Raw genomic sequence first — 25,124 nt, forward strand, 5'->3', positions numbered from 1 at the left:
TGTCATAAAAGCCAAACCCCTCATGGTGGCACCAGCCACATAGCCAGGAGTTGATATGCATTATGCGCCTGTTTCTGGCTGCTCCTTTCCCTCGAACTGGGAAAATGGAAGAGAAGATCACCTGGGCGCCAGTGTTTTTCACTTGCTCCCCCAGAGCTCAAAAGTTTTCCTTGATTTTACCCAGGTTACGGCTCTCAGTGTCATTCATGCCTACGTGAAACAGTAGTAGTGGATGGTAGTCTGTTGTCCTGATGAGTTGTGGCACCCTCTCTGCCACGTCTCGAACCTTGGCTCCTGGAAGGCAGCGTACCTCTCGTGACTCCCTGTCAGGTCAGCAGATGGGTGCCTCAGTACCCTTCAACAGAGAGTCACCCACCATGAGCACTCGTTGTTTCTTTTTACGATATGTTCCAAAACTGAAGTTTCCTCAACTAACGCTATTCAACACACTTTTTTTTTCAAGGAATCATGAGAAAAGAGATGGGCCAGTCCTTCCCAACCCCCTACATTTGTTCAGAAATTTTGAAGTGATACGTTCAACTGCCTCTTTTGTTTTTGCTTTCTGCCAATATTTCTCCACCCATAAATATCGGCAAGGATACATATCTCAAATGGAGTCCTGAAGAAAAAAGTATTTATCATTTCATTCCCTAAAGTGTTTAAATATTAGGCAAATAAAAGGATACCACTACCTCATGACTGAGGCAGACTGCTGACTGCCACCTTCCACTCTGCTGATAACACACCTCTGGGCTGAGCTGGTGAAGCAGAATGAAAGTGGGCAGCACAGAGGTGCCCCAGCAGCTGGGAAGGAGCAGGCTGCTGAGCCCACCTGCAGCTGCACAATGCGGCTACTTGGCATGCCACACCTAACCTGCAAGTCCTGTGCAGATGGCAGACCTGTTACTTGCAGCAGGGCGGGCCACTCTGCCCCCTCCATGTCTCACCCGGGAGCCGGTAGCACCTCCCACCCCTTCCTGCAGCCTCCGTGGGCACCGTTTTTGTTATTTATTGAACATATATAAAATGATACATGTCCCTTTTCTGGGTTAAGTATAGGTGGCCCGTCCATCTTGGTAAAGACCGGTGATAATTGTCTTTAGCAGGATAGATGACACGTCATGATTCCAAGCCCCAATTCGTCCCTACATACTATCGCCCTCTTATCTAAGCTTTTGTTGCCCTCGGCTTTTTCAGGGGGGTCTGGTTCCTGCCTTAGATAGATAGGAAGGAAAGGTCAGTTTATTTACAAATCATTAGATAACACATTTACAATGTATACAAAACATTAAGATCTTACAATAGATCTTACTTGACTAATGAACATATGCATAATGTCCACTGAAGAAAACAGTGCTCGGTTTGATAAACAATGAGCTAACTTTTACTGCTGGGAATTGGAGAGTCCTAGTTCATTCAAAAATTTGTAGTTGCCTTGGTATCATTTTCCACGTGCACCTAATGGAAATCCCATAAATTTAATGATACTGGTGTTGGTCAGTTCCTGCACTTGGTCTTTTAGGTGTTGGTATTTCTTAACTTTCTCCACCACTGCATCTGCCAAAGATGTTGATTTACCCTCATACTTGACCGTGATGTCAAAACCAGGGCTTGGTGTCCTTTGATGAATACCAGGTCCTGTTTATATAATTAATTCTGTTCATATCTCAGCAGTGATTCTTGGAATACTACCCGGTCCTTCTTTTTAGCCTCCTCTGCTAATAATTCACAGAAGCGATTGTGCCTTTTAATCCTAGCGCCCTATACCGCTGGGCAGTATCCAATAATGTGTGTACAGGACTCATTGTCCACCTGACAGAGTTGACAAGACTTAAGTTGACTTTCCTGTCTACCCCTTACTAGAAATTATCTCGTCGGGTAGACATTAGCTCTTAACTGTAATGTGTTGATGAGCTTTCTGTGGGGAACACCCCTATAAAACTCTAACCAGTTGTTACTGATCTTATCCTTCTCAAAGCTGGAAATTCCACAGCCCTGGGAAACCAACTTGGTCCAATTTTCAAATACCTGTTTCCTCCAGTTATAAGGGTCTCGGAAAGATGACTTTTGGAGCAGGTATCTTCCATCCCAAGGCTGGTTCCTCACCGCCAAGCTCCTCAGATATCACCATAACCGCTCTTGGGTTCCAGATAGATGGAACTTTCCCCTTGTCCCCTCCTGCTGCAATTCATAGTTTTTCAAATTCCTTCTCAATTCCCTCTTGCCAAACCGCTGCTCGTATTGTCTCATTTGAAGACTGCACAATTCTGTGAAGCTTTTGGACCTGTACACTGGGAATCAGTCCTGAGAGCCTGGTAAGAGAAGGGTTTGCTGCTCATCCCCCAAGTCCTGCCGGTTGGGGTAGGGAAGACGATACCACTTCTCTCACGCTAGAAAGCGAGCAGGGCTGGAGAAACGCTTCACCTTACTAGAGTCCTTCCTCACCGCCCCCCCCAAACCAACCAACCACCTCCCTAAGTAGCACCTCGCCCGGCGGCAAAGGGAACGGAGTTCCCCACCTCGGGCTACGGAAGCGAAACCCATCGCTAGTGCCACAGAAACGACGAATGGTGTTTGGCTAGCGCCATGGTCCCGATGGCGGCCACCCGCCGACGGGAGGGAGACAGCCGCTGCAGCGGACTACATCTCCGAGAGCTAACTGTAGCCAGGCTTACCGCTGCACGGAAGACTACAACTCCCGACAGGCATCGCGCGGCCCGGCTAGCAGAGCTGGGAAGGAAGGCGAGGAGCGGAACTAATAAATAGTGGCATAGAGCACTCACCTCGCGTAAGACAGTGGTGGCCGCGCTTTAAGTGGAGCGTGTGGCAGACGGACATGTACTCGTCCTTCCTCTCCTCGCCACCTATATGTTGTGGCTCTTGCCGCGGGTAGGGCCCGTGGAACTACGGTGAGGGGAAAGACTAAGCTTGTGTACCTCAGCGCTGGCAGGGGCGGGCCGGCGCTGGTGGCACTACGGGCGCGGAGTAGTGCTGCTCAGGTAGAGCCCACTGCTCCCGTCCCTTCAACAGGAGGAGACTGAGGCTGCTGTGGGCAGGTGTCGCTTAGCTCTTCCCTGCTCGGTTATGTCGGACAATCAGAGTTGGAATTCCTCCGGCTCCGAAGAGGACCCCGAGACCGAACTCGGGCTGCCTGTTGAGTTCTGTGGGGTGCTCAGCAAGGTAAGCTGCCTTTCCTCGTCCCCGCAGCCTGTGCTTGGCGGCTTCTCGCTTCCCCTCTCCGCGCCGCACTACGGCCCCTCACTCCCGCAGCTTACTGAGGGCTGTCAGCCCTGTCCGCCTCTCTTCTCCCCACCCTGCCGCTCCGGACAATCAGGCCGAGGCTCCTGCCTCCCCCGGCGCCGGTGGAGGGGCCTGGTGGGGGTGCGGGAGACGCCAGTTACGGCCGAGGCAGCCGCCATCTGATGGTGAGGAGCTTGCTAGGCAGGCGCACCGGCGCCCGGCGTGAACCGCTCCCTCCCTCAGCTGGGGGCACCGGGAGGGGGGGCGGAGGTCTCGCGTATTTACTCCCGCAACTGCGAAACGCCCGCTCTCCCCATCCCCGAGAGGCGGTGTGAGGAAGCACTTTCTCGGGGAAGAGCCGTGGGTTCTTCAGCCCCGGCCGGGCGGTTGGGGGAGGTGTCGGCGCCCGGCACGGGAATCCCTGCCGCCCCCTGCCCCCGTACCGAGCCCGTTGGCTGCTTGCTCTGAGTTTCCGGAGAGCGAGGCCCGCGAGGGGGCTGCCGGATGCGCGCGGGGAAGGTGTTTCCCCCACTCCTCAAGCTCCTGGCCGAGGCTGGTGGTGGGCCCGGGTGCGGGCTGGGGCCGCAGTATCCCACTCCTCTACCCGGGAGTTCCTGAATGCAGGTACAGCCCGTGGTCACTTCCTAGGAGTAGGCCCCAACATAGGAGGGGCACAATCTTTAGCCCAAATATCAAAACAGGGCAATAAAATACCCCCACAGCAAGAGAGATGGGAGGTGGGGAGGAGTGGAAGGAAAATGGCACTAAAGCGTGTTTTCCCCTTTTAAAAATAAACATCACTTTTTGCTGTTTTATCACAGAGAATAAGATGACTTGTAAGTATGCGTTGGATGATACTGGGAAACTTTAGGAGTGCTTTTAAAGTTGAATATTGAATTACTAAGTTTGAAAGCATGCCTTTTTTTAACAGAAAATACATTCAGAATAATGTTGAAATATCTTTAGACTTCAAGTGCTATGCGTTTTAATTTCTTTCCTTTCCTACACAATAAGGCCAGGCACAGGCCAGTGTAGAAGGTCATGGAATACAGAGATCATGAACAGGCCCTGGATGCTGAGAAAACAGCTGTAATGGGGCCAGTACTCTGTTTTTTGTGAAGGATTCTGAACTCCTTCCACTCTTGGAAATGTTTCTAAGCCCAGATATGGGAGGAACGGCTAGGAGAAAAGGGCCTTGACTCTCCTCTGTAAGATCTTATCATCTAATAGTGGATGGAGAGGGAGAGGATGAGGTGGATGTGAGATATTAAAGCAGTTAAACTGTGAGGTTTTGATTTAGTTGTGTAGTTCTATTGTTCGTTTTTTTCCCCCATTGCAAAGTTTTCCTTTGATTAGATGCTTCCCATCATTAGAAACTTAAATACTAGTGAGATGCAATTGAATTTTATGTTGGCAAATTAAATACTTCATTAAGCCCCAGTGCTTTTTTACTGGTGTAGCAGGTGAAGCCATAGCTGCTTCTGATGTTCTGTAGCTTAGGTATGTGCAAACATTTCTGGATGATTGTGCTGAGTGTAGCTGATGCTGCTTTTCCTGTGAGAACATGGGATGTAATCAGAATAGTCAAGTATGGTGAAACCTGTTGCAGTGACTATGCTTGAGGGATAAGTTTACCTTTTGCTAGTTGATGCCTCGACAGTACTTGAGACAAACTAATGGAAATGAAATGGTAGACTACCCAACTTCTTACTATAAAAATATTTATAATAACTTATTGTATATAATTACATTTTAAATCAATAAAAGTAGGCTGCAGTTCTCCATGTGCTTAGGAGAGTTTCGGTTGTTCTGCCCTTTGGTAAAGAGAGAAGCTTTGAGGGAAATGGAGTAATTAGGTAAGAGAAAGTTAGAAGTATGTCCTGCTGGTCTCTTTAAACGTTTCAGAACTCCAGGTTTTTTCCATTGTACTTCCTGCTTACCATTTTAAGGTGGATACAAAGAAAGAACTTAGATGTGGAACTGTCTTTCTTGAAGCACAAGAATCTAGATGCTTGAACCAGTGGTCTTTCCTTTGCCAAAGCCTTGTTTCTACCCCATGTGCTTTAAGAAGTCTTAATTCATGGCACACTGATTGCAACAGCAAATGCAAGACTGACTGCTATATTTACCTCACTTAACTGTGTCAAATAAGGAAAGGTGCTGTCTTCCCTGTCCCTTGCTCTTTTGCCCAAGATAATTTTGGACTCTGCCTTTTGTATCTAGGAGGAGTTGGGAATATGAGAGACGAGAAAAGGAAGAAGACAGGAAATAATATACCTCTATGACAGCTTGTGCTACCAGTTCATGTACTAAGCACAGTTGAGGCTTTCTTTAAGAAATACTAACCTTAGCAATTGGATGTATTAAGAGATCATAGAATCATAGAATCGTTAAGGTTGGAAAAGACCCTTAAGATCATCGAGTCCAACCACTAACCTATCACTGCCAAGTCTACCACTAAACCATATCCTGAAGTGCCACATCTACCCTTCTTTTAAATACCTCCAGGGATGGAGACTCAACCACCTCCCTGGGCAGCCTGTTCCAATGACTGACAAACCTTTCGGTGAAGAAGTTTTTCCTAATGTCCAACCTAAACTTCCCCTGGCGCAGCTTGAGGCCATTTCTTCTCGTCCTATTGCTTGTTACTAGGGAGAAGAGACTGACCCCTGCCTCTCTACAACCTCCTTTCAGGTAGTTGTAGAGAGCAATAAGGTCTCCCCTCAGCCTCCTTTTCTCCAGACTAAACAACCCCAGCTCCCTCAGCTGCTCCTCATCAGACTACTTCTCCAGACCCTTCACCAACTTTGCCCTTCTCTGGACACGCTCCAGCACCTCGATGTCCTTGTAGTGAGGGGCCCAAAACTGAACACAGTATTCGAGGTGCGGCCGCAACAGTGCTGAGTACAGGGGCACTATCACCTCCTTGCTCCTGCTGGCCACACTATTCCTGATACAAGCCAGGATGCCATTGGCCTTCTTGGCTGCCTGAGCACCCTGCTGGCTCATGTTCAGCCGGCTGTCAACCAAACACCCCTAGATCCTTTTCCTTCAGGCAGCTCTCTAGCCACTCCTCCCCAAGCCTGTAGCGTTGCATGGGGTTGTTGTGACCCAAGTGCAGGACCCAGCACTTAGCCTTGTTGGATCTCATACCGTTGGCTCCGGCCCAACGATCCAGCCTGTCCAGGTCCCTCTGTAGGGCCTTCCTGCCCTCCAGCAGATCAACACTTCCACCCAGCTTGGTGTCATCTGCAAACTTACTGAGGGTGCACTCAATCCCCTCATCCAGATCTTCAATGAAGATATTGAACAGGACTGGCCCCAACACTGAGCCCTGGGGAACACCGCTCATGACTGGGTGCCAACTGGGTTTGACTCCATTCACTACTACTCTCTGGGCTTGGCCGTCCAGCCAGTTTTTAACCCAGCGCAGAGTGCACTTGTCCAAGCTGTGAGCAGCCAGCTTCTCCAGGAGGATGCTGTGGGAGACAGTGTCAAAGGCGTTACTAAAGTCCAGGTAGACAAGATCCACAGCCTTTCTCTCATCCACTAGGCGAGTCACCTGGTCATAGAAGGAGATCAGGTTGGTCAGGCAGGACATGCTTTTCATGAAGCCATGATGGCTGGGCCTGATCCCCTGGGTGTCCCGCATGTGCTGCGTAATGGTATTCAAGGTGATCTGCTTCATAATCTTCCCTGGTACCGAGGTCAGGCTGACTGGCCTGTAGTTCCCTGGTTTCTCCTTCTGACCCTTCTTGTAGAGGGGCATCACATTCGCTCATAAAGGGCTTTATCTTTGGAGAGCAAATCTAGGTCTTGCATACGCTTGAAAATTGTTAGGAATTTCTCAGCTGCAGAATTTGTCTTCTGTAGACCTCCTCTTGTTATTAGAGTTAACATGCTGTTATGGGACATGTATTAACTAATATGTATAGTATAATGTAGATACGAGCCTGTTAGTCCACTTTGTTCCCCCTATTTATATGTTTACAAAAATGGTGAATAATGGTTGGAATTAAATGCTAAAAAGAGACATTTAAAACTTATTTATTGGAGCTTTTTGTCAAAGAACAGTTGTCATGATCAAAGTGCTTGCATGATAAAATTTTCAGTGCTTTTGTCTCCATTTTTATCTAATTTATAATTTTTGTGCTGTGATTGAAAGTCAAGCACCAGCATGTAGCCAGAGTTATAGAACAGTCCTGATTAGTGTTATGTGTTTTTACAAAGTGCAGCTCAGTATCGTTGAGAAGATGTTGCAAATAAGATTAATAATCAGAACTTTTAGTCACTTTGTCCAATCAAATCTGTCGTTATCTCAAACCTTTCGATCCCCACATTGGGCGCCAAAATGGACTGTCGTGGTTTAGCCCCAGTCAGCAACCAAGCACCATGCAGCCGCTTGCTCACTCCCCCCTGGTGGGATGGGGGAGAGAATCGGAAGAGTAAAAGTGAGGCAACTCATGGGTTGAGATAAAGGCAGCTTAATAGGTAAATGAAAAGCTGCATGTGGAAGCAAAGCAAAACAAGGAATACATTCACTACTTCCCACAGGCAGGCAGGTGTTCAGCCATCTCCAGGAAAGCAGGGCTCCATCACGCATAATGGTTACTTGGGAAGACAAACGCCATCACTCCAAACATCCCCCCTTCCTTCTTCCCCAGCTTTATATACTGAGCGTGATGTCATATGGTATGAAATATCCCATTGGTCAGTTTGGGTCAGCTGTCCTGGCTGTGTCCCCTCCCAGCTTCTTGTGCACCTGTCAGAGCACGGGGAGCTGAAAAAGTCTTTGACCAGTGTAAGCGCTACTTAGCAACAACTAAAACATCTCCACATTATCACTGCTGTTTCCAGCAAAACTCCAAAACATAGCCCCATACTAGCTACTATGAAGACATTTAACTCTATCCCAGCTCAAACCAGGACAGATATCTGTTATCTTATTGCTTGCAGAATGGTAGGGGTTGGAAGGGACCTCTGGAGATCATCTTGTCCAACCTACCTGCTTGAGCAGGTAGACCTAGAGCAGGGGGCACAGGACTGCATCCAGGCAGGTTTTGAATGTCTCCAGGGAAGGAGACTCCACAATCTCTGTGGGCAGCCTGTTCCACTGCTCTGTCACCCTCACAGGAAAGAAGTTTTTTCTCATGTTTAAATGGAACTTCCTGTGTTACTTGAAACAACTGGTTTTTAGTACCTTCAGGAGTTTGTAAAATAATTTTAGGTGCTCTGGGCAGAAGAGAAATAAAAGTTCTTCTTGGGAAGAACTTTTATAGAAACTACTTTTCTCCTAGTGCTTGAAAGCCAAGCTGTGTCTGTTGGGGGGAGGGGTAGGGGTGGGTGGGTGTGTCTTAAAGTTGTTTTTTTTTTTTCCCTCGCAGTGGACCAACTACATTCATGGGTGGCAGGATCGATGGGTAGTTCTGAAAAGCAACACACTCAGTTATTACAAGTCTGAAGATGAAACAGAGTATGGCTGCAGAGGCTCTATCTTTCTGGGCAAGGCTGTGGTTACGGTAAGTGCCATTTCAGTATTGCCATCTTTTCATGTTTTAGGGTGTTACATATTTGTAGGCTAATATCTGGTGAAAGCAAATAAATTCTGTTAGGTCATTAATATTAAAGTTAGTGATATTAGTGCAACACCATGGAGCAGGGCAAGGAGCTACTATTAAGAAAACAAACTGTTCTCATTTTAGACTGCAGTAAGCAGCTTTTCATCTCTTATCTTAGCGGTGTCTGTGGGTAGGGATACAGTTTACTTCTGGAAGAGGCAGAGTTTTCCCAGGGTCAGCTGAAGACACTGAACCAACTTCCCAAAGGAGGCAGCATCCATCACAGTCCTTACACTCTAGAAAGAGAGAGTATTATTTCTTTGTAGTTTCTGAACATGACTCTCTACAACATTTCCAAAAGAAAACATTCTACTACATGTTTCCTCCTCTAAACAAGTGTGGTGCTGTTTCTGCCTAATGCTAAAAGATCCAGTATTATGCTGGTAAGAATAAAGAGCCTACATGTAAGTGAAATATCATAAAGATGAATTGGCCTTAGAGAAAATATTTTTGTAGCTTTCAGAATTATGATATGTATTAATTATGATTAATGCTTGCCAAAAAGCATGCTGTAGCTTTTCTGTGTTACTGTTAAATAGTCCAGTTATTTGATTTAGGGGAGGGGAAAAAAAGCTGAACTGTGTAGCATGTAACTTCATAGAGCAAGTGGTGTTAAATTTTACTATTTATGTTCTTATTCCACCAAATGTTTTGCTTTCAAACTGAATTGAGGATGGCAAATAGTTTCCTTTTCTTACTAATATTCAGCTTACAAACAGAATTTTTTTAAACACATTTTGGTTTGGGGGAAAAAAAAAGACTGGTTTGATTACATCAACTGTATGTATTTTGGAAAAAGACTGAAGAAAAAACAGATTTTTACATTTAGATGTCTGACAGGTATTGCAGTCATCTAAAATTTAAAACAGATTACCTCATTTCTTTTAAAGCTCTTTTTAAAAACTGCTTAAACTTTTAAAACTTGCTCAAGATTTTACTTGCTCAGGAATAGCATCTAGAAGTGCTCATTTAAGTGTACTTCTGGTGGTCCGTAGACGTACCAGCATCTGATCAGGACTTCCAAAAAGGTGTCTCATTCACTAGTAAGAGGTTTAACATGCTAACCAGGCAGAGACAGGAAGGTGGTATCAAGGAGACAGGCCAAGGGATGTCTGGAAGTGTGCTGTAGAGCACATCTCAGCAGCTTGAATTCCACTTGTGGTGGCAGAGAGATTATAGTGATGCTGATATTGCTTTTGGAATGTTTTGGTATATTGCACTTTGAAGGGAAGTTGGTGAGCTGCTTATCTTTTGACTATGAAGTGTGTAACACTGAAACTTCTTGCAGATAGCTTTTTTGGTTTTTTTTTCCCCCTTCTCTTCTATCTGACACTTGTTACATCTTGTAACTTGGAGTTGAATTGTTGCCTTTTTTTTTAGCTCTTGAGCTTCTTGAGTACATTGAGAAAGAATAAAAAGTGGGCATAATTCTAAAAATTAATCTGATATTTCAGGATCATGTGTTGAGTGGTATTTAACAGTTTAATTGCTTGATTGTAGTTTGAAATGGCATCTCTGAAACATGGTAAACTCATGTTAATCATCTCTAGCCGCAGTTAGTGATTTCTGTGTAAGTATTAGAGGTTCAGGAATACTATTGGATCACTTCATGTGTCTCTAGGATATAGAAATTTACTTCTGAAACTGCCATGTGATTATCTTATCTCTTTTCAGATGTTATTCTTCTAGGCCAGAGTTTTAGAATAAATGCTTCTGGTTTGATAGTTGTTTGGTAGCAAATTGAATAGTTTTTTTTAAAAACTGTTTTCAGTAGTAGAAATTGAATTATGCTCAAAGAAAATTGTTTAACCATGTATCTGAGGAAGAATATTTAAATCTTAATTTTCATGTCCTTGTAATGTCTTACTATAAGCTTATTAGCATGTATTTAAATGCATAGGCAAGCACCAATATTTGATAAAATAAATGTTGAGATGATAATGGAAAGCTACTTTTGCTGTCAATGAACTTATTTGTTACTGTACGTCTTCTGATTACTTAGAGAAGGGAAGTTGGGTTTCTTATTGACTTAATGTTCAGTAGCACTGATCTGATGTAGTTGGGATCTTCATCTTGAATATTTTTTGATAGTCTTTCACTATACTGTAAATTTAGTTTTCCTTGATCTTGCTAATCCAGAGTCAGGCATAATAACTACCTATTTCCTAACCTGGTGTACTGCAGGAAGTTTTCCTTAAGTACAAAGCAGGGCATGAGTGGTATTGAGATAGTGTTGATGGCTGTAATGTTTCCTTGTAGGAAAGGGGGGATTGGATTCTCATGAAGCTTTCTTTTAGGTGCTCAGATGAGGTATGCACACTTTTCTTCAGTGGGGGATGTAATAATTTTCTGTGTGTAATTAATGCTACTATTAGTATAGGACTGTTGTGGTTTAACCCAGCAGGCAGCTAAGCACCTCACAGCTGTTTGCGCACTCCACGCCCCCCCCCCCCCCCCCCCCCAGTGGGATGGAGAAGAGAACTGGAAAAAGTAAAACGCATGCATTGAGATGAAGACAATTTAATAGGACAGAAAAAGAGGGGAAAATAATAATAAATATATAAAACAAGTGATGCACAATGCAATTGTTCACCACCCACTGACTGATGCGCAGCCAGTTCCTGAGCAGTGGCTGAGACCCCCTCAGCCAACCCTGCCCAGTTTTTTGTTCAGCATGATGTCATATGGAATGGAATATCCCTTTGGCTAGTCTGGGTCACCTGTCCTGGTTGTGTCCTGTCATGGGTTAACTGGCAACTCAGCCCCACACAGCCCCTCGCTCACTTCCCCACCGGTGGGACAGGGGAGAGAATCGGAAGGGTAAAGCTCCTGGGTTGAGATAAGAGTTTTAATAATAAAAATAAAAAAACCCCAACAACAACAAAAATCCAGTGGAAAGGAAAACAATGAGAGGCATGAAACCCGGGCGGGGGGCGGGGGAGGGGAATGAACCACTGAAACAAACTGCATGTGATGCAGCCACTCACTACCCACTGACCTGATGCCATGCTTCCCCGGAGCTGCAACTGCCCCCCTTAATATACTGGTCATGGTGTCACATGGTATGGAATGAACATCCCATTGGCCAGTTGGGGTCAGCCACCCTGGCTACAGCCCTGCCCCTCCCAGCCTCCCACCAATGTGGCAGAGCGCAGGAAGCTGGAAAGGTACCTGACCCCCACAGTGAGGAGAATTAACCCCTTCTCAGCCAAAAACAGCACACTCTCCACCCCTTATTCCATACCATTTACACCGTGCCCAGGTCCCATACCATCCAATACAACCTTACCAACCACCACCCCTCCCCTTCCCATCCTTTAACATAATAGACTTGGCCACATTGGACATGTTCAAGAGTTGTCTGGACAGGGTTCTGGGCCATCTTGTCTAGAGTGCGCTCTTCTTAGAAAAGTTCGACTAGATGATCCCTGAGGTCCCTTCCAACCTGTGATTCTGTGATCATTCCCTGAGTCTATTGACCTTCCCTGTAAAATGTTCATTAAAATGTCCATTGAGTTCACCCAGTCTATGACTCTGGGCTCCATCTCTCGTATCAGTCTTTCAGGGTGGGAGAGATGGTGTGTGTGGCGCATTGGGTTGCTGCATACCAAGTCAGTCATTGTTCCATCACTGCTGTACTTTGCTTTGTTTCATCAAAGTTCATCTTCCATGGGTTGGGAGGCTTGTACTCTGATATCAGTGATACAACATAGAGGTGACACACAATATTATAGAGCAGTTTGCATTGTGCCATTCAGTTCATTGGCTGTTTTTGCCCAAAATCAAATCCCCTTGAGGCACACATTGGATTTTTCCATCCTCCCGCATCACCAACCACCAAGTGCGCCCAGGTCCTCAAGCAAAAGCAATCCCACGAATGGGTTGGCCTTTGCCGGAGGCAGGAAGAACCCAGACTGTTTTGCCCAGCATATTTTTTTTATGTGCACTGCAGGGACTCTATCCCCTTCCACAGTATGTAGGATTTCTGACTGGGCAGGGTGAGCTTGATTGGCAGATCCCCTCGTGTTGACTAACCAGGTGGCTTTTAATAAATATGTATCCCAGTGCTTGAATGTTCCACCCCCCATTGCTCTCAGTGTAGTTTTTAACAGTCCATTGTACCGTTCAATTTTCCCAGAGGCTGGTACATGACAGGGGACATGATACACCCACTCAATGCCGTGCTCTTTGGCCCATCCAATAGGATGCTGGGTTGCATCAAAAAGGGCATCACCAGCAGAGAGAAATAAGTCCTTATTCCACTCTACTCAGCGCTTGTCAGGCCACACCTGGAGTACTGTGTACAGTTCTGGTCCTCGCTATGCAAAAGGGATGTGGACAGGCTGGAAGGGGTCCAGAGAAGGGCCACCAAGATGATCAAAGGACTGGGAAGCCTGCCATACGAGGATAGGCTGGGAGAGCTGGGTTTGTTCAGCCTTGAGAAAAGGAGGCTTAGAGGGGATCTCATCACCATGTACCAGTACTTAAGGGGTAGCTACAAAGAAGATGGCGACTCCCTTTTACATGGAGTCACATGGAGAGGATAAGGGGGAATGGACACAAGTTGCTCTTGGGGAGATTCCGACTGGACACAAGAGGAAAATTGTTCACAGTGAGAACAGTCAACCATTGGGATAAAATCCCCAGGGAAGTGGTTGACTCGGCCGCATTGGACACCTTCAAGAGTTGTCTGGACAGGGTGCTGGGCCATCTTGTCTAGACTGTGCTCTTCCCAGAAAGGTTGGACTAGATGATCCCCGAGGTCCCTTCCAACCTGTGATTCTGTGATAAGTGTCTGGTTATATCACAAGACCAGTGTTGTAAAATTGTATTTTCTCTGACTTCTTCCTTGTGACAAATCATTGTGTAATTTTTCCATGTTGCACTCCTTGAAAGTTTTAATTGAGGGATTATTTCTTTAAAGATCTCTTAGCATTGACCTAACTATTTATATGTATTCTCCATTTATGTGGCAGCTAAAAGCTAAAAGCTCAAAGTCTCTGGTATAAAGATATTAAGAATTAATGCAGCACTGAGAGTGAGTGGTAAAGCAGCATCAGTCCTAAACAATTAGAAATAAAGGAGAGTCACAGACATCTTAATACATGCATAATCACTGGAACGCACAGAAGTGTTTTTATATAAGTCTAATGTGGGTACTATTTTTTAACATTCTAATATATAAAAAGTTGTTGAGAAACTATGTTCTTTGATTCACCAGCTGTTTGGAAAGAAGCAGATATTTTTTCTTAGTGTCTGTTGCAATGTACAGCTTCTCTTACGCAAGCAGAGAGGCTGAGTTTTGTACGTATTGATATGTATAAGAAAAATTTTTAGTTCTCTGCAGTACATGGATGAAGTTAATTCGTATCATCTTGTGCTGGTTTTGGCTAGGATAGAGTTAATTTTCTTCACTGTAGCTGACATAGTGCTGATGGCACATAGATGTTTGTCGTGGTTCAGCCCCAGTCACCCAACTAAATGCCACGCAACCGCTCACTCACTCCCCCCACCCCTGTGGGATGGGGAAGAGAATCGGAAGAGAAAAAGCACAAAAAAAAACTTGTGGGTTGAGATAAGAAGAGTTTATTAATTAAAATAATATAACAATGGTAATAATAATGATGATAATAACAACAATAATGATAATATAATAAAAAGGAAAAGGGAAAAAGGGAAGAAAACCCAGAACAAACGGTACAACCACTCACCACCCGCCGACCGACACTGCTGTTCCCTGAGCCGTGATTGCTACCTCCCTCCCCTGGCCAACTCCTCCCAGTTAACATACTGGGCATGTGTCATGGTTTTAGCTAGGATAGAATTAATTTTCTTCACTCTAGCTGGCATAGTGCTGTGCTTTGAACTTAGCATGAAAACAATGTTGAGATAACACACAGATGTTTTGGCTGTTGCTGGGTAGCGCTTATACTAGTCAAGGACTTTTCCAGCTTTCCATGCTCTGCCGGGTGCACAAGAAGCCAGGAGGGGAGGGGGGCACAGCTAAGAGAGCGGATTCAAACTGACCAAAGGGATATCCCATATCATGTAACATCATGCCCAGTATGTTAACTGGGAGGGGCTGGCCAGGGGAGGGAGGCAGCAATCGCGGCTCGGGGACGGGCAGCGTCGGTCGGCGGGTGGTGAGCGGCTGTATCGTTTGTGTTTCTGTTTTTTTTTCTTTTCCATTTTATTATATTATCATTATTGTCATTATTATCATAATCATAATTATAATTATTATTTTATTGTAATTCTTAAACTGTGCTTATCTCAACCCACAAGTTCTTTTCCTCTTCTGATTCTCTTGCCCATCCCACAGGGGTGGGGGGAGTGAGCGAGCAGCTGCGTGGTGTTTAGTTGCCAACTGATGCTGAACCACGACATTAACAAAGCTGTGGAACAGGCTGCCCTGTAGTACAAGCACTACCCAGCAACAGCCAAAACATCTGTGTGTTATCAACATTATTTTTTGTACTAAGTCAAAAGCACAGCACTATACCATCTACAGTGAAGAAACTTAACTCCATCCCAGCTAAAACCATGACAGTATCCGCCACTTGCTCCATACCATTGAAGTCATGCTCAGGTCCCATGAATATAGCAACCATAGTAGTGATGATACACAACATTATATAGCCATTAACAGCATACCATTCAGTTCATTGGCCATTTTCACCCAAAATCAAATCCCCTTGAGATACAAACCGGACTCCTCCATCCTCCCATATCACCCACCAAGTGCACCCAGGTCCTCGAGCAAACGCAATCCCACGAATGGATTTGGCTTTGCCTGAGGCAGGAAGAACCCAGACTGTCTTCCCCAGCATATTTTTTATGTGCACTACAGGGACTCTATCCCCTTCCACAGTATGTAAGGGTTCTGACTGGGCAGGGCCAGCTCGATTGGCAGACCCCCTCGTGTTGACTAGCTAGGTGGCTTTTGCTAAATGTGTATCCCAGTGCTTGACTGTTCAAACCCCCCATTGCTCTTAGTGTAGTCTTGAACAGTCCATTGTATCTTTCGATTTTCCCAGAGGCTGGTGCATGACAGGGGATGTGATAAACCCAGTCAGTGCTCTTTGGCCCAAGTGTCTATGAGGTTGTTTCGGAAATGAGTCCCATTGTCTGACTCAATTCTCTCTGGGGGTGCCATGTCACCACAGCACTTGGTTTTTGAGACCCAGGATAGTGTTCCAGGCAGTGGCATGGGGGACAGGATATGTTTCCAGGCAGCTGGTGGTTGCTTCCACCATTGTAAGCAGATGGTGGTAGCCTTGGTTGGTTTGTGGGAGTGTGATATAGTAAATTTGCCAGGCCTCCCCATATTTATATTTCAGCCATCGTCCCCCATACCACAGAGAATTTACCTGCTTCGCTTGCTTGATTGCAGCGCATGTGTCACATTCGTGGATAGCCTGTGCAGTAGCGTCCATGGTCAAGTCCGCCCCTCGATCGTGAGCCCATGTTTATGTTGCATCTCTCCCTTGATGGCCTGAGGTGTCATGGGCCCACCGAGCTAGAAATAGTTCACCCTTATGCTGCCAGTCCAGATCCACCTCAGCCACTTCAATCTTGGCAGCCTGATCTACCTGCTGGTTGTTCGGATGTTCTTCAGTGGCCCGACTCTTGGGGATGTGAGCATCCACGTGATGTACCTTTACAACCAAGTTCTCTACCCGGGCAGCAACATCTTGCCACAATGTGGCAGCCCAGATGGGTTTGCCTCTGTGCTGCCAGTTGCTCTGCTTCCACTGCTGTAACCAGCCCCACAGGGCATTTGCCACCATCCAGGAGTCAGTATAGAGATAGAGCACTGGCCACTTTTCTCGTTCATCAATGTCTAAAGGCCAGCTGGATGGCCTTTACCTCTGCAAACTGGCTCGATTCACCTTCTCCTTCAGCAGTTTCTGCAGCTTGTCGTGTAGGACTCCATACAGCAGCCTTCCATCTCGGGTGCTTCCCCACAAGGTGACAGGACCCATCAGTGAAGAGGGCATATTGCTTCTCATCTTCTGGCAGTTTGTTATATGGTGGATCTTCTTCAGCACATGTCACATCCTCCTCTGGCCATATTCCAAAGTCTTTGCCTTCTGGCCAGTCCATAATCACTTCCAAGATTCCTGCGCGACTGGGGTTTCCTACTCGAGCCCGCGGGGTGATCAGTGCAACCCATTTACTCCATGTAGCATCAGTTGCATGGTGTGTAGAGGGGACGTTTCCTTTGCACATCCAGCCCAGCACTGGCAGTCGGGGTGCCAGGAGCAGCTGTGCTTCAGTACCAACCACTTCTGAAGCAGCTCGGACCCCTTCATATGCTGCCAATATCTCTTTTTCAGTTGGAGTATAGCGGGCTTCGGACCCTCTGTATCACTGACTCCAAAACCCTAGGGGTCAACCTTGGGTCTCCCGTGGCGCTTTCTGCCAGAGGCTCCAGGTAGTGCCATTCTCCCTGGCTGCAGTGTAGAGCACATTTTTTACATCTTGCCCTGCCTGGACTGGTGTAAGACCTACTGCACTTACTGTCTCCTGTTTAATCTGTTCAAAGGCTTGTCGTTGCTCAGGGCCCCATTTGAAATAGTTTTTCTTCCGGGTCACTTGATAGAGAGGGCTTACAATCAGACTCTAAATTGGAATATGCATTCTCCAAAAACCCACAATGCCTAAAAAAGCCTGTGTTTCTTTTTTGCTAGTTGGTGGAGACATGGCTGCTGTTTTGTTGATCACATCCATTGGGATCTGACAACGTCCATCTTGCCATTTCATTCCGAAGAACTGGACCTCCTGTGCGGGTCCCATGAACTTAATTTGTTTTCAGCTGGATCCTTCCTTCCTTTCCTGAGAGGAAATCCTTCCTTTCAGTAGGATTTGGACTATTTTCTTCCCTTTCTCAAAAAGGTCTTCTGCTGTGTTGCCCCACATGATGATGTCATCGATGTATTGAAGGTGTTCTGGAGCTTCTCCCTGTTCCAGTACAGTCTGAATCAGTCCATGGCAAATGGTAGGACTGTGTTTCCACCCCTGGGGCAGTCGATTCCAGGTGTACTGGACGCCCCACCATGTGAAAGCAAACTGTGGCCTGCATTCTGCTGCCAGAGGGATTGAGAGGAATGCATTAGCAATATCAACTGTGGCATACCACTTGGCTGCCTTTGACTCCGGTCCGTATTCAAGTTCTAGCGTGTCTGGCACAGCAGTACTTAGGAGCAGCTTGACTTCACTCAGGCCACGATAGTCTACTGTTAATTTCCACTCCCTATTAGACTTCCGGACTGGCCATATGGGACTGTGAAAGGGTGAGTGGGTCTTGCTGATGACTCCTTGGCTCTCCAGTCGGTGAATGAGTTCATGGATGGGAATCAGGGAATCTCAGTTGGTGCGATATTGCCGCCGGTGCACTGTTGTGGTGGCAGTTGGCAACTGTTGTTCTTTGACCTTCAGTAACCCCACCACAGAAGGGTCCTTTGAGAGGCCAGGCAAGGTAGACAGCTGTTTAATTTCCTCCGTCTCCAAGGCAGATACACCAAAAGCCCACCTGTACCCTTTTGGGTCCTTGAAATACCCTCTCCTGAGGTAGTCTATGCCAAGGATGCACGGAGCCTCTGGGCCAGACACAGTGGGGTGCTTTTGCCACTCATTGCCAGTTAGGCTCACTTCGGCCTCCAATACAGTTAGCTCTTGGGATCCCCCTGTCACTCCAGCAATGCTGATGGGTTCTGCCCCTATATAGTTTGATGGCATTAGGGTGCACTGTGCGCTGGTGTCCACTAAAGCTTTATACTCCTGTGGGTCGCACGTGCCAGGCCATCGGATCCACACAGTCCAATAAGCCCAGTTATCCCTTTCTTCCACCTGGCTGGAGGCAGGGCCCCTCTAGTCTTGATCATGGCATTCACAACTCATTTCCTGTAAACGTGAATCAAGAGTCTCTCTATTAAGCTCAGAAATAAAATCAGCACTTCTACTCCTCTGTCTGGGGACCTGCTCACTGGAAATTGGAGCAGCAGCTACTCTGGAAGAACCTCCCTGAGCGATTGTTCTTCCTTGCAGTTCACGTACCTGTGACTCTAGGGTCGAGGTAGGCTTGCCATCCCACCTCATCGTGTCCTCTCCGTGGTGACACAGGTACAACTATAGGGTGGCCCGTGGTTTGTATCCTCTCCTTTGAGCCAAAGGACTCTTATTCCTAACAGCTGAGACACTACTCAGTAGAGGTGGGGAGCAGGACATATCTTCTTTGAGTTGCTGGACCTCTTGGGATAGTTTCTCCACAGCAGAGACTAGCGAGGAAGAGATCTTTGTGTCATAATCCCAGAGTCTATCAATCACCTCTGCCACCGTTGGTGCCTCGTCCCCTTTCCAGGACATCACTGCCAATAAGTTTGCATGCGAAGATGGTGCGCTCCGTACAAACGTCCACCACATGGGTCGTGTGCACTCGGCCTCATCTGGATCTTTGGATGACCGTTGATCGTCCAGGTCACCATAAACCACCTCAAGCACAGCTAATTCCCTTTGATACTGGATGCTTTTCTCCATAGTTGTCCATTTTCCTAGGCAATATGTAACATCATCTTTAAAGGGATCCCTTTCCTTCACTCCGGACAGGAGTCGCCTCCAGAGGCTGAGGGCTTGTGTTTTTTTCCCCAATTGCTTTGTCAACGCCCCCTTCCCCAGAAAGGGATCCCAATTGTTTGGCTTCTTTTCCCTCTAGTTCCAGGCTACTGGCCCCATTATCCCAGCATCAGACCAGCCAGGTGACAATGTGCTCACCTGAACGACGGCTGAAATCTTTTTCGCATATCTCGCAACTCACACAAGGACAGGGATCGGGTGGTCTCTGTTTCATTTATGACTTCTTCCTCCTCTCCTCGTGATGGCCCTGCTTTTTCATCGTCCCGTTCTAACCGAGTTGACGTCCGCTTCCAATATTTCGTCTTGTGTATGGGGGGTGACTGATACTGGCACGGGTTGATTCTCTGAGTCAGCTCCAGTACTTGTCGTGGCGGTTTGAGTAGCCACAGTGCTTTTCCTAGGGGTTTGCGTGGCTGCAGTGCCTGTCACTTTGCCTTTCAATCCAGAGACCACCTCTTCCCCTTGGGAGCACTGCATACTGTTGAGCAGGGCTCGGTAGGCATGGGCCAGGCCCCAGCACGTTGCAGTTATTTGTGTCTCTGTGGAGTTCCCCGCGTAACAACATACTTTCTCCAAATATTCTAGTAGTTTTTCAGGATTGTGCACTTGTTCAGGGGTGAAACTCCAAAACACTGGGGGTGCCCACTGCCCTAGGTATTTGCCCATGCTATCCCAAATGCCCTGCCACTCGTAACTATCAAGCCTTGGGGCAGATTTCTGGGTAATATTCTTAAGTTGCTTAGTCAAAACCAAAACAACATGCCCAAAACCTAACAATAAGTGCACCTTAACTACCCAAGGATGTTCAAGATACAAAAAGGTGGTTGTAATAAAGGCGGAGACATCATAGAACAATGTTGCAAAGCTACTATTCTGTATTTCCTCCATATAAAATCTCTCCGAGGAGGAGGTATAATTGCTAATTGCCTCAACAAGGTGGTATCCGAAGTACAGTAACGGTTTCAGCAAAAACCCCAAATACCAGATAAAGCTGAAAACCAGTGTTTGTATAACAAATCTCGTAGGCAAGACGTTACTAATCACAGCAGAACACAGCAGACTAAACAAACCAACACCAATCTTTAACACCAACTGCAAAAATGACAACATGGTGCTGTGTCCAGCAGCCGTTATTATCTCCAACCCTTGAGCCCCACGTTGGGCGCCAAAATGACTGTTGTGGTTTAGCCGGCAACTCAGCCCCACACAGTTGCTCGCTCACTCCCCCACCGGTAGGATGGGGGAGACAATCAGAAGGGTTAAGCTTCTGGGTTGAGATAAGAACAGTTTAATAATTAAAATAATAATAATAAAAAACAACAACAACAAAATGCAATGGAAAGGAAAACAATGAGAGGCACGAAACCCAGGCAGGGGGGCGGGGGGTGGGGATGAACCACCGAAACAAACTGCACGCGACACAGCCGCTCACCGCCCGCCAACCCGACACCACACACACCCCCACACCCCCCCAGCTGCAACTGCCCCCCTTAATGTACTGGTCATGGTGTCAGATGGTATGGAATGAACATGCCATTGGCCAGTCGGGGTCAGCCGCCCTGGCCGTGGCCCTGCCCCTCCCAGCCCCCCCACCACGCGCTCTTCGGGAAGCGGGAAAGGTAGCCGACCCCCACATTGAGGAGAATTAACCCCTTCTCAGCCAAAACCAGCACATGTCCCCTCCCAGCTTCTTGTGCGCCTGGCAGAGCATGGGAAGCTGAAAAGTCCTTGACTAGTATAAGCACTGCTCAGCAACATCTAAAACATCAGTGTGTTATTGACATTATTCTCATCCTAAATCTGAAACACAGCACTAAACCAGCTACTAGGAGGAAAATTAACTGTGTCCCAGCTGAAACCAGGACAAATGTCTATGTTTGTATAAGCATAAATTTGGAAAGCTGCTCTCACTGAGTAGCCTTAATGTGTACTTCCAGCAATAAAGAGCCTAATGTTAACTCTTAGTATGATTTAAGAGACATAAATGCTGCATTCAGAAAGCCACAGTCCTTTCTGATCTTGTTTTATCATTCCTATCGCACTGGGCAGAGATTGATATATAATTCTACAGGGATATTTTGTAGTATTATTAAAGTAGCTTATTTAGGTATTTTAAGTGTAGAATGTCTTATCTTCAAAAGAGGTAGGTTCCTGTGACAAATCTTTAATTGAATGGAAAACATGGGGTCTGGTTGGGCCATTTGCTATAATAACCACCGGGACCGAATAACTCTTTCTCTGGAATACAGGACTAACTGATGAATATTGTATACTCACTGGATTACATCAAGTAATGAACTGTCAAGAACTAGCCGTGTGAATTAAGTTATGAAGGAGGACAATGAAAGTCAATATATGATGCTGAGTTGCTTTTAGCCAGATAATTAAAAACACCTTGAAGGTGTTTAACCAGTTTATAACAGAGTGGAGGCTTGAACTCAAGTTACAAGTTCTGCCATGTGGTCAAGGGATGAGAAGAAATTATGGGTATTATAAAAAGTTGATATATACACAGATTTAAGCTTTGTTCTAGTACTCTAGCTTGGACATCCTAAATTACTGCTGCAGTCGATAGTCAGAGACAGATAATGTTTATTAAAGATATCCTTCATTACTGTAAAACTCTGTAGTTCTTTCATTCCTAAAGTCAAGCTTTCAACGAGGACTTCTATGTACATGGTTAGGAGTGAATGTTGATGGTAGTCCTGTAGTGGTAGATCTGTGGGATTCAGCTTTGGAGTTAGAATGTCTAGGGTCTGTCATTAAAAACACACAGAAATGCTTTGTAGAGTTCAAAATCCAACTTCCAGGGAAACTTGCCTTTCAGCTTGTACTGTCTTTGCCTTGATTGCTGTCTATTCTGATAATGCCATTGCTGCTTTTGCACAGAGGGATTTGTACTATCTCATGTAGTGAGTGTGATATATCAAGAAGCAATATGGTATGCATAGAATAACTTAACCTCGAGAGGTCCCTTCCAGCTTATCTACTTTGCGCCCCGCCCCCCCCCCCCCCCCCGCTCCAGGCAGTCTCACAGAAAGGCCAGCACTAATTTAATTTTGGTGATAACTTATATTAATAGATTTTTTCAAACCTGTTTACAGATTCATAATGACAAAGTGTTTATCTCATGACTTAAGAGATTTTCCAGAAAGGACTCGGCTGGTCAGGACAGCTCTTCTGCATGGATCTTTAAAAACACTTAGAGAAATGTAATGCTTTAACTTTTAAGAACGCTTAAACTCAGCCATGTGTGCACTTTGTATTTTTTGTCACTAGAGGTGACTGCCTAGAATCATAGAAAGGTTTGAGTTGGAAGGGACCTTTAGAGGTCATCTAGTCCAACCCCCTACAGTGAGCAGGGACATCTTCAACTAGATCAGGTTGCTCAAAGTCCTATCCAACCTGGCCTTGAACACTTGCAGGGATGGGGCCTCCACAACCTCTCTGGGCAACCTGTTCCAGTGTTTCACTACCCTCATAGTAAATTTTTTTTCCTTATATCCAGTCTAAATCTACCCTCCTTAAGTTTAAAAACATTACCCCTTCGCCTGTCACAATAGGCCTTGCTAAAGAGATTGCCCCCATCCTTCCTATAGTCCCCCCTTAAGTACTGAAAGGCCGCAATAAAGTCTCCCTGCAGCCTTCTCTTCTCCAGGCTGAGCAACCCCAACTCTCTCAGCCTGTCCTTGTAGGAGAGGTGCTCCAGCCCTCGGATCATTTTTGTGGCCCGCTCCAACAGTTCCATGTCCTTCTTGTGTTGAGGGCTCCAGAGCTGGATGCAGTACTCCAGGTGGGGTCTCATGAGAGCAGAGGGGCAGAATCACCTCCCTCAACCTGCTGGCCATGCTGTTTTTGATGCAGCCCAGGATACGGTTGGCCTTCTGGGCTGCAAGCACACATTGTTGGCTCATGTCCAGCTTTTCATCCACCAGTACCCCCAAGTCCTTCTCTGCAGGGCTGCTCTCAGTCTCTTCATCCCCCAGCCTGTATTGATACCGGGGGTTGCCCCGACCCAGGTGCCAGGACCTTGCACTTGGCCTTGTTGAACCTCATGAGGTTTGCATGGGCCCACATCTCCAGCTTGTCTAGGTCTCTTTAGGTGACATCCTGTCCTTCTGGCGTCATCTGCAAACTTACTGAGGGTGCACTCGATCCCACTGTCCATGTCATTTATGAGGATATTAAATAGTACTGGTCCCAGTATGGACCCTTTGGGGACACCACTCATCACCTGTCTCCATCCGGACATCAAGCCATTGACTACTACCCTCTGGATGTGGCCATCCAACCAATTCCTTATGCACTGAACAGTCCACCTATCAAATCCATCTCTCCCCAATTTAGAGAGAAGGATGCTGTGGGGGTGTTGTGGTTTAGCCAGCAACTTAGCGCCACACAGCTGCTCGCTCACTCCCCCACCGGCGGGATGGGGGAGAGAATCAGAAGGGTAAAGCTCATGGGTTGAGATAAGAACAGTTTAATAATTAAAATAAAACAATAACACCAGCAGCAACAATAATGCAATGGAAAGGAAAACAAAGAGAGGTGTGAAACCTGGGGAAGGGGGATGAACAACCAAAACAAACTGTATGTGACACAGCTGCCCACTGACCCAACACCACCAGTCCCCAAGCTGCAACGTCAGTTGCATCAACTGTGCATCAACTGCCCCGGTTAATATACTGGTCATGGTGTCACATGGTATGGAATGAATATCCCTTTGGCCAGTTGGGGTCAGCTGTCCTGGCTATGGCCCTGCCCCTCCCAGCCTCTTGCCCATGTGGCAGAGCATGGGAAGCTGGAAGGATCCTTGACTAGTACAGGTGCTACAGTGATGAGAATTAACTCTTTCTCAGCCAAAGCCAGCACAGGGGGACCGTGTCAAAGGCCTTATAGAAGTCCAGATAGATGACATCCACAGCTCTTCCCTTGTCCACTGATGTAGTCACTGCATCATAGAAGGCCACGAGGTTGGTCAGGCAGGACTTGCTCTTGGTAAAGCCATGCTGGCTGTCTCGAATCACCCCCCTGTCCTCCATGTGCCTTAGCATAGCTTCTAGGAGGACCTGTTCCATGATCTTCCCAGGCACAGAGGTGAGGCTGACAGGACGGTAGTTCCCCGGGTCCTCCTTTCTACCCTTTTTAAAGATGGGCGCAATGTTTCCCTTCTTCCAGTCCCCAGGGACCTGACCTGACTGCCATGACTTTTCAAATATCATGGAGAGTGGCTTGGCCACCTATACAGGAAGAGTTCAAAAAGTTTATGTTCCAACTTAAATTTGAGCTTTTATTCAGATAGGATTCATACCTGCCATGTTGTTTTAATCCAGTGGTTGATCTTTATTTTACTTTCTGTATTACTGATGTAGAAAAACTTTTTGATTTCTAATTTGGTAGCTTAAACAAGATGCAGTAACTGCGATGCGATGATTTTCCTTGGTTTTTGTTATACTGAGATGATGCATGCTCATGTAAAAATCTTAATGGAAATATGCTATTGGTTATTAGTCTTTTTCAGAACATTTTGTTGTTATTGTGTTGTAGAGATATTGACACAGTTCTGTGGAAATGCAAGGACTAGGATTGAGTAATGAATGCAATTTGCATAATGGAGATATTTTTAGTAAA

At 46.3% G+C, this 25,124-nt stretch overlaps 1 protein-coding gene across 3 annotated transcripts in view; it reads left to right on the plus strand.

Moving 5' to 3' along the window:
- The first annotated feature begins 2,714 nt into the window (after positions 1-2,714).
- LOC135310888 (ceramide transfer protein-like) overlaps positions 2,715-25,124 on the plus strand; it is a 163,679-nt gene continuing 141,269 nt past the window's right edge. The window contains exons 1-3 of one of the 3 annotated variants that reach the window (XM_064439994.1): positions 2,715-2,909; positions 3,031-3,180; positions 8,625-8,759. In XM_064439994.1, the coding sequence (XP_064296064.1) occupies positions 3,085-3,180; positions 8,625-8,759 (231 nt within the window). In that variant the 5' untranslated portion in view covers positions 2,715-2,909; positions 3,031-3,084. Of the gene's footprint in view, positions 3,181-8,624; positions 8,760-25,124 lie in introns of all 3 variants that reach the window. The other 2 variants (XM_064439996.1, XM_064439993.1) reach the window with 2 other exon arrangements.

The sequence above is a fragment of the Phalacrocorax carbo genome (assembly GCF_963921805.1).
Source record: "Phalacrocorax carbo chromosome W unlocalized genomic scaffold, bPhaCar2.1 SUPER_W_unloc_5, whole genome shotgun sequence".
Taxonomy (NCBI): Eukaryota; Metazoa; Chordata; class Aves; order Suliformes; family Phalacrocoracidae; genus Phalacrocorax; species Phalacrocorax carbo.